Source organism: Humulus lupulus, chromosome 2 (assembly GCF_963169125.1).
Source record: "Humulus lupulus chromosome 2, drHumLupu1.1, whole genome shotgun sequence".
Lineage (NCBI taxonomy): Eukaryota > Viridiplantae > Streptophyta > Magnoliopsida > Rosales > Cannabaceae > Humulus > Humulus lupulus.
The window spans coordinates 73,278,424-73,287,233 of NC_084794.1; the positions used below are offsets into that span (position 1 = coordinate 73,278,424).

General features: G+C 36.1%; 3 protein-coding genes across 3 annotated transcripts; 2 read left to right on the forward strand and 1 right to left on the reverse strand.

Moving 5' to 3' along the window:
* The first annotated feature begins 422 nt into the window (after positions 1-422).
* Positions 423-3,498, forward strand: LOC133818029 (mitochondrial outer membrane protein porin of 34 kDa-like). The gene is made up of 6 exons (XM_062250712.1): positions 423-617; positions 736-803; positions 1,221-1,331; positions 2,145-2,231; positions 2,373-2,581; positions 2,876-3,498. The coding sequence occupies exons 1-6, from the start codon at positions 569-571 to the stop codon at positions 3,180-3,182; spliced, it is 831 nt and encodes a 276-aa protein (XP_062106696.1). The 5' UTR covers positions 423-568; the 3' UTR covers positions 3,183-3,498.
* A 252-nt stretch (positions 3,499-3,750) lies between these two features.
* On the reverse strand, positions 3,751-5,718 carry LOC133818028 (hypersensitive-induced reaction 1 protein-like). Its single transcript, XM_062250711.1, has 6 exons — positions 5,462-5,718; positions 5,022-5,219; positions 4,746-4,866; positions 4,555-4,646; positions 4,375-4,471; positions 3,751-4,265 (listed from the first exon to the last, which is right to left on the reverse strand). The coding sequence occupies exons 2-6, from the start codon at positions 5,208-5,210 to the stop codon at positions 3,895-3,897; spliced, it is 870 nt and encodes a 289-aa protein (XP_062106695.1). The 5' UTR covers positions 5,211-5,219; positions 5,462-5,718; the 3' UTR covers positions 3,751-3,894.
* A 1,692-nt stretch (positions 5,719-7,410) lies between these two features.
* LOC133814402 (uncharacterized) lies at positions 7,411-8,427 on the forward strand. Its single transcript, XM_062247367.1, has one exon. It carries the CDS (start codon positions 7,411-7,413, stop codon positions 8,425-8,427), a length of 1,017 nt encoding a protein of 338 aa, XP_062103351.1.
* Positions 8,428-8,810: the final 383 nt, after the last annotated feature.

An 8,810-nucleotide genomic window follows, 5' to 3' on the forward strand; every position in this document is an offset into this window, starting at 1 on the left:
GTAATTATTAGTTTTAAAATAGGGAAACAAACTCAATAGTTTATTCTTAAAATTAATTTAATAATAATAATAATAATAATATTGTGTTGTTTTTTTCTTAAAAAAAAAAACGTGAGGACATGTCTCGTAATAACGCCAGATTGGATATAGCCTAATCGGCAATGCCTCGAGTCTCGCCAGTCGGTGGTGAAGAAGGTGCCTTGGCTTCGGTGCGTCACATATTTACTAAAATGGCCCACTTGGATTAGATGTACCACAAGCTTTTCATCATCAACACTAAGATAAATCACTATGTCTTCCCTTTATTCCATCCAACGGTCCATATTTTTTTCACATACAGATAATTGAAATAAAAAAAAAATCAAATCCACCCTTTCCAATAAAAAAGAAAAAGAATATTAAAAAAAAAGCTGAAATTAGGGTTTTCAAACCCCTATATATCAGTGAAAAGGGAAAAACGCAATTTCTTTTTGTCCGAGCAATACAGAGAGCTTCACCCTTTCTTCTGCCCTTGCCATATTTCTGCTCTGCAAATTTCATCTTCGATTTTTTTCTTCTTTCGGCAAATATGGGCAAGGGTCCTGGTCTCTACACCGATATCGGCAAAAAAGCCAGAGGTTCCTTTCTCTCTCTCTCTAGAAATGCATTACGTGTTCTTCATCTATGTGCTTTGAAACTAGGGTCTTCTATCGAAGATTTGAGATTTGTTTTTAATTTTTGTTTCTGCTGTGCTAGATCTTCTCTACAAGGATTACCAGACTGACCAAAAGTTCACCCTCACTACCTACTCCCCCACTGGAGTGGTGAGATCTTTTAATTTGACCATAAGATCTATCCAACTCTTTATTGAATTCGCGAAGGGTTTCACAGTTTTGCATGTCTTTCTGCTTGTTTTTATAGGCTTTGTGAATTAGTTTTGGCTCAAGAACTGGGGCAATGCCTCGGTTTTACCTATTTATGATCTAAATTTGGTTATTGTAATGTGGTAATTGCCTCCTTCATACACTTATTACATATCAATTTAATGGATGTCATCCTTATTCCCCACACCTAAAATAATAGGTTTAGAGGCAATGATTTCATTTTCTCTGTGATTGTGAGATGTTTGTTCTGTTTATATTTAAACCTAGTTTAGTTCGTGATATAATATTTTTATAATCATTTGTGCCGTGAATAGACAATTTGACTTGCCAAATAATTCTTATATTTTATTACTGTAGGCTATTACATCGTCTGGAACAAAGAAAGGTGAGCTGTTTTTGGCTGATGTTAACACTCAGCTTAAGAACAAAAACATCACAACTGATATCAAAGTTGACACAAACTCCAATGTAAGTCCCCCGATAGTTTACAGTTTATTTTCGTTTTACCTCTATGTTTTCATTCTGATGTGTGTCCGGTCATGCGATTCATGACAGAATCTTTATGATTTTTTTTCTAAAAAAAATTATACTTACCTGGTTGATAATAGTTAAGATTCATAGGTTCATGGTCGATTTGTGAATTTGGAAGCAATGGAATGAAAATTTTAACTTGGTTTATATGATAATGTTTTAGGACCTGTTTTTAATTAATGCCTTTGATAAAACAAGTTGAGCTCTGTTTAACCACTCCTAGCTTAATGTTTTTTTGAGTCCTAGTATGAATGGCACGTCTCAGGCCCATGGTTTACTGACTTTGCTCCTATGAGTATGACTGTGGGCGGAGTCCTCATGGGAGATCTAATTGGCAATTTGCTAGAGTTTTCTGTCCCACGATCTTGTAGGGTTCAGCTGGAGGACTAGTAAAAAAACCCATCTCGTTTAATGTATTTTAGTGAAAGAAGAAGATTTTTTTAATGGGTTATATGACAAACTAGTTAACAGAGTGTTTTGCAAGATGGCCTTGGGTAATAAATTATTTGCAAAATAGCTTTCTTGACAACATACAATACTTGCCCAATCATTTTTAATACTTCTTGACAACATACAATACTTGCCCAATCATTTTTAATACTCAGACTAAAGGTGTTGAGAATTTATTTTGCAAAGGATTTTAAGCAGAGGCGGTCTATTTTCACAAATTGCTTTTTTTTTTTCCTTTTCTAGTCTAATTATATTATTTGAGATCTTGATCTCTTTACTGAAGTTATTTACTATTATCAGCTCATTGCAACTGTTACCGTTGACGAAGCTTGTCCTGGGGTGAAAACAATTCTAAGCTTCAGAGTTCCTGATCAAAGGTCTGGCAAGGTAAGCAATTTTATTTGTGACCGGTGTAATGAGTCTGGGTCGGAGGTCAATAAAGTAAACATAATTTGAGGCATCTGTTTCATGGTAGACAACCTGATTAGAATCAGTACTGAATACCGCTTTATACCTGCTTTTGAACAGGTGGAACTCCAGTATTTGCATGAATATGCAGGTATAAGCACCAGCGTGGGGTTGACAGCTAATCCTATTGTCAACTTTTCTGGTGTTATTGGAACCAATGTTGTTGCACTTGGCACTGATGTCTCATTTGACTCAAAAACTGGAAATTTCACCAAATTCAATGGTGGATTGAGCTTCTCCAATGCCGACTTACTTGCTTCACTGACAGTGTGAGTTTTGATGTTTATTTCTTTTGTTAGTGTAGATGTTCCTGACCATATAACTACCAGAAGTGTGAAAATGTAGAAAACCCTTGTAGCTGGTTTAAAGCCGTAATCATTGGAGTGGAGGATCCACTCTCACTTTCATAATGTTTATCTAGTTTACTTTCATAGATATGTGTTTTACTTCATTTTTTGCAATTATGTCAGTCTGTTCTTGCTGCGCTATGTATTGTTGGCCAAATTTTTGTAATACATCATTGTTGGTGCTAAGTTTGATTGAAGTTTTTTCTGATGTTACAGAAACGACAAAGGTGACACCTTGAGTGCCTCGTACTATCATATTGTTAATCCTTTCACTAGCACTGCGGTTGGTGCTGAGGCAACCCACAGCTTCTCTTCCAACGAGAATACATTCACAATTGGTGCCCAGCATGCATTGGATCCATTGACCTCTGTGAAAGCACGGGTGAACAACCTTGGCAAGGCTAGTGCTCTTATCCAGCATGAGTGGCGACCAAAGTCATTCTTCACCATTTCTGGGGATGTAGACACCAAGGCCATTGAAAAGAGTGCTAAGGTTGGATTGGCTTTGGTTCTCAAGCCATGAGTGAGTATTATTTCCAAGTGTCACCATGGCCAGGGAGCATTAAGCTAAAATTGAGGGAGCATAGTATAGTAGTCCGTTTTGATTTCAGATTGACTTCTCTTTAATTCAAATTGTGGGTTCTGTTTTTCCCCCTTGAAAACAAGTGCTTATGGTACATTATTTATTTCTTGGCGGTTTCTTTTTTTTCTTTGTTTTTTTTTTTTTGTAAAAATAAATGTTCTTGGTGTCATAAGACCGTTTTGAACTATTACTCCTATTGACACACTCCTGAAAGAGGGTGATGAAACCAGTTATGGAGAGGGGGTTTTGAGTTGAACTTCAGTTCCAATTTTGATGGCTATTTAATATATTCCGTATGCCTTGTTTTTCATTTTTTTTTATAAATGATGGAACGCTCTCAATATAATTTATTTTTCATTTGCATGTGTCTAAATCACTAATACGTTCTCCACCTAGAATTACCCGTTATTTTTTTCCTCGGCTAAGACTCGTTTATAGTTCTCGAGGCAAACATAGCATGTGTTTTTGTCGTTATGGATAAATTCTTCTGCGAGAAAGAAGGAAAACAAGCCATAAATTCCTTTAGTACGATATATTCGGCCTATTTCAGCTCGCCATTATGCAGCCTATGATGATTGACATGCTAAATAAGCTTAGCAAGCAGGCATATTAAGCCAACTTATTGGGGACAAGGGCATTGTACAACGATTCTTTACAAATGGTCGTGAGTAGATGAGGTTGCCTGAAGCAGCCCATCTCGAATCTGAGTGGCAACATCTCGTACGACCCCTGGTCCATGGGGGATGAACACTGTGGAGGACTTGGAGGAGGCACCTATTTCTTTCATGGTGTCAAAATACTGTGTTAGAAGGACCATGTCCAACACATCTTTGGCAGTGGTTCCCGGCACGTTCAAGGAGAAACCAACAACGCTCTCTCTCAGGCCATCAACGATCGCCTGTCGCTGCCTAGCTATGCCTACACCAGACAGATACTTGGATTCAGCCTCGCCCTCTGCTCGCTTAATCTGTATGATTTTCTCTGCTTCTGCTCTCTCATTAGTTGCCAACCTCATCCTTGCAGCTGCCAACCACAGATACAGACAGTTTACCAGGTCAATAAATTCTCTCTTAAAATTTTCAAGTACTAAGCTAATAAATAGCATTTATTTAAGGCCAAGCAGTCGTATTACCTGCGTTGATTTCATTCATAGATCGTTTCACATGTTCATCTGGTTCGATATCAACAATGAGTGTCTGAACTATTTCATATCCGTAAGCACACATAGCCTGTTAGCCATCAAAAAAACATATCAATCATTTTGATACATTGGTAGGAAAATGTAACTTTTCTTAAAAATGAAATGTTTTACCTTTTCAAGCTCATCCTCCACAGCTCTAGCAATTCCATTTTTCTGCTCAAAAACATCATCCAAGTTTAGCTTGGGAACACTAGCTCTGATCACTGAACAATCAAAAGTCAAATCATGTATATAATATTATATAATACTCATTTTACCCTTGGTCTTAAACATTGAATACAAATTTTTAAAGCCATGCATACCATCAAAAACATAGGCTTGGATTTGGGTCCGGGGATTGCTAAGTTTGTAGTAAGCTTCACTAGCCTTGTCGATGATAACACGGTATTGTACAGAAGCAACAACGTTGACAAACACATTATCCTACACCAAAATTACAAGTTACTTGCTTAGCAAAGAAGCTTTCACTAAAAAAAACGCTTATTTGGAAAATATCCCCAACACAGAATATAAGAACTTGGCGATGTTGCAGCCTAAGAAAATGGAAATTTAGACATGGTTGATGATGCTAAACAAACCTTTGTTTTGGTCTCGCAACGAACATCTAACTGCTGCAACCGAAGAGAGAGATGGCCAGCCAGTTGAGACCCCAAAATCCATGGTAGACAATGGCATCCTGGCTCAAGAACATCATTAAACTTGCCAAATCTTTCTTTGATGGCAACCGTTGACTGATCGACTTGTATACAACAGAGTAGATTGCCCATTATATCTTTCTGAGAAACAAAAAGAACCATATTACAGAGATTAGTTGGTGACCCAGATATCAAATCATTCTCTCTATATGATAACATACATATTAGTATTTCAATTTATATCTATTCTAGGTAAAATCTTGATGGCACGTCTGGACGTAGAGTACAAAAATATTTACAGAACATGGCATAAACACATATGTCCACCGATTTAGCATACAGAATAAATTAGGGGAGAAAGAGAGAGAGAGAGAGAGAGATACCAACAAGTTTCCAAGATATGAACACAGAGATATAAAGAATCGATATTAAAAGAGTATCTTTATAGTAAGCTGGCAAAATGGTTTGCCACTTGATTTTGGAAGGCGTCGATGACTAAGCAGCTAACCCCGTCGTTACTCCTTTGATATAATCTGATCTTTTAATATCTTATATATATAAATATATAAAATAAAAAATAAAAACGAAGAGAAGAGGTCGTCAACTAACTACACAAGTTAAGTTAATGTTATATTATCATCATCACCATCAATATACAAATGGATCAGACTTTGAGAAACTTCGAGGCATATGTATGCGTAGACTTCCTTGGCAAATTAGACTTTTTTGGAAAGTATTTTTCAGTTTTATTAAAAGAAAAAAGGTTTATATCAGCAGAGGTACTATTTTTTTTTAAAATATCACTTCAGTCCCCAAATTTTATTTTGTATCAATTAGGTCCTTACATTTATTAGATATGTATCATATAGGTCATTTATGTTGGAAAATAATTTTCAGAATGCACAACGAAAAATAATTTATGACCAAGTAGAGGGTGATTTATGAACCAGTTAATATTTTTGTAATTAATTGGGTCATAAATCACTTTTTGCTTCACATTTTGTTAATTATTTCCAACAAAATGAACATATGTGATACACATTTATTAAGTTTGGGGACCTAAGTGATATAAATCAAAGTTTGGGAACCAAGTGATACATTTAAGAAAGATTGGGGACCTGTCCTGATATAAATCCAAAAAAACGAAGAAAACCTTTCAAACTCTTTACAATGTAGTCATATTATTACTAAGGATGCACATTTTATCCACGGGAATCCTCATCCCTAATGGGGTGGGAATTTTTCATTTAAATAGAGAACGAGGTGGGAATGAAGATAATTTCCATCCCTGAAATGGAATGCGTTGGGATCACTTCTTATTTATTTGATATTTTTTTATGTATTATATATTTTTTTATGTATTATTATAGTATGTTAGTAGTTTTTAAATATTTTAAATTTTACTTGGGACAAATTTAATATTTTAAATTATAAATATTGTATAATATTTTAATTTTTATATAATTCACTATTTTTATTTTAAAATTAATTTTTTTTTAAATAAATTGGTTCCCACCCCAATAAGGATTCCCGCCTCGCCCCGTTCCACCCCGCCCTTGATAGGGAATAGTAGAGATGTGGGTGGGGAACAAGGATTAAAATTGTAAATGGGGATGTAGAAAGGGGTTCACCCCAATTCACCGTCTGTTGTGCATTATTTTTACACTTCACCACGCTCAAGATCATAAATGTATATATATATATACTAGGTAGAAGCAACGTGCAATGCACGTTTGCTTAGTTTTAAAGTTGTAAATCTTGTCTATAATTTTAATAAAAATTAATTCATTGTTTTTAAATATATATATAATAGAATAAATTATAATTCTATAGTATATATAAATATTTATATCAATAGTCTCTACATATATGACATCTTATTAGAATTAAGATTATGGTTGGTTAGTTAGGCTTGGATTATGTTAGCTTTCCTTTTAATCAATTCTGTTTTAGTTAGTTCAGTTGGTTACTTTTTCGGTTTTGACCCTTCTCAGCCTTTATTTACTCTGAGTTGGTCCTCTTGTACAAACACTTTTTTGCATCTGTTTTGACGGAATGATAAGACAAGACTTCTTTTTCTAATATGGTATCAGTGACTACCTGACCTTTCTTTTTCTCTTTGACTCCATGGCACGTACTAGAGCTACAGGTCTTCGAAATACAAGCACCATTCCTCCTCTTCAGGAGCCTTCAAAGACAACTACTGATTCATCCCTTCCAAATCCTGATGCTCCTTCTCAAGAACCCCCAATTTCTAGGGTTCCGAGTTCTCCCATCCATGTCTCCAATCGATTCTCTTCTTTTCCTATTCTTGATTGACCTGCCCATGAAGATGGTAGTAGTCCCTACTTCTTGGGCACAAGAGATCACCCATGCCTTGTTCTTGCATCTCCTCCCCTCACAGACAAGAATTTTCAACAATGGAAGGGATTTCAAGATCTCCATTCGGGCAAAGAACAAACTCCCCTTCATCAACGGATCTCTCCCTCAACCAGCTGAAGATGATCCACTTCTCAATCAATGGCTTCACTGCAATCACATGGTAATGTCTTGGATTCTTCACTCTGTTTCCCCTAACATCAAAAGTAGTATTATGTTCTTGGACACTGCTGCTGCTATGTGGAATGAACTCAACAGTAGGTTTGATCAAGGCAACAGACCTAAGATTTTTTATCTTAGAACATCTCCCATCAGCCTTCATCAAGGCGATGACTCTATAAGTTCCTACTTCACTAAACTCAAATCTATATGGGATGAGATTAATGATTTACGCCCTAGACTTCCTTGTACTTGTGCTGCTTCCGCTGACTCTCTTGATTTTCTTAATCAAGAATATGTTCTTCAATTTCTCACGGGTTTGAATGAGTCATTTCATGCTGTAAGAGCTCAAATATTGTTGATAGATCCATTCCCATCTCTTTCAAAAGTTTTTTCCATGATCATTCAAGAAGAGAATCAAAGGAAATTTTGTCCATCTCAACACACAACTTTCATTGCTGCTGTCCCTCCATCCGTTCCACCTTCTACATCTCGCACCAAGAAGATGCGCCCCACTTGTACCCATTGTCTCAAACCAGGGCACCTCAAGGAGAAATGTTTTTTCCTTCATGGATTTCCCCCGGGTTATGGTGATAGACGCAAATCTGAATCTGTCAAGACTAATCAAGTTTTTGCTTCTACTTCTTCACCAAGTGCACCAATCCTTCAGCCTTCTCATTTGGAACTCAACCAACAACTTATTGCTTTGTTGAGTCAACAGCTGCATCATACCCCTTCCTCAAGTGATACTCATCCTCAAGTATCCAATATCACTGGTAAAATTGTATCTTCTCCCTCTTTTTTCGGATAGTAGATAGTGGAGCCACACATCATGTTTGCCACTCTACCAAGTTCTTTATCTCTTTTAACAATCATATTCTTGATAAATATGTTACTGTTGACGCAGTTTTTAGTCAACAGTGAATTATGAAAATAGCTGGGATGGATTAGTGCTTAATGATAAACCGCAATAAGAAAATAATAATTAAGAATACCAGAAAAGAACTCTCAAGAACACTTGTCATTTTTTTACGTAGTTCGAAGGTTAAAATGCCCCTAGTCCACGAGTGTATATTATTACTGTATTCCTCTCTCAATTTTTACAGGGTTTTTACATTACAGAAAACAACCAACCCCAAGATCTTAGAATTTATAGAGAAAATCCCTGGATAGGCCTTGGGGTCATCACATGAT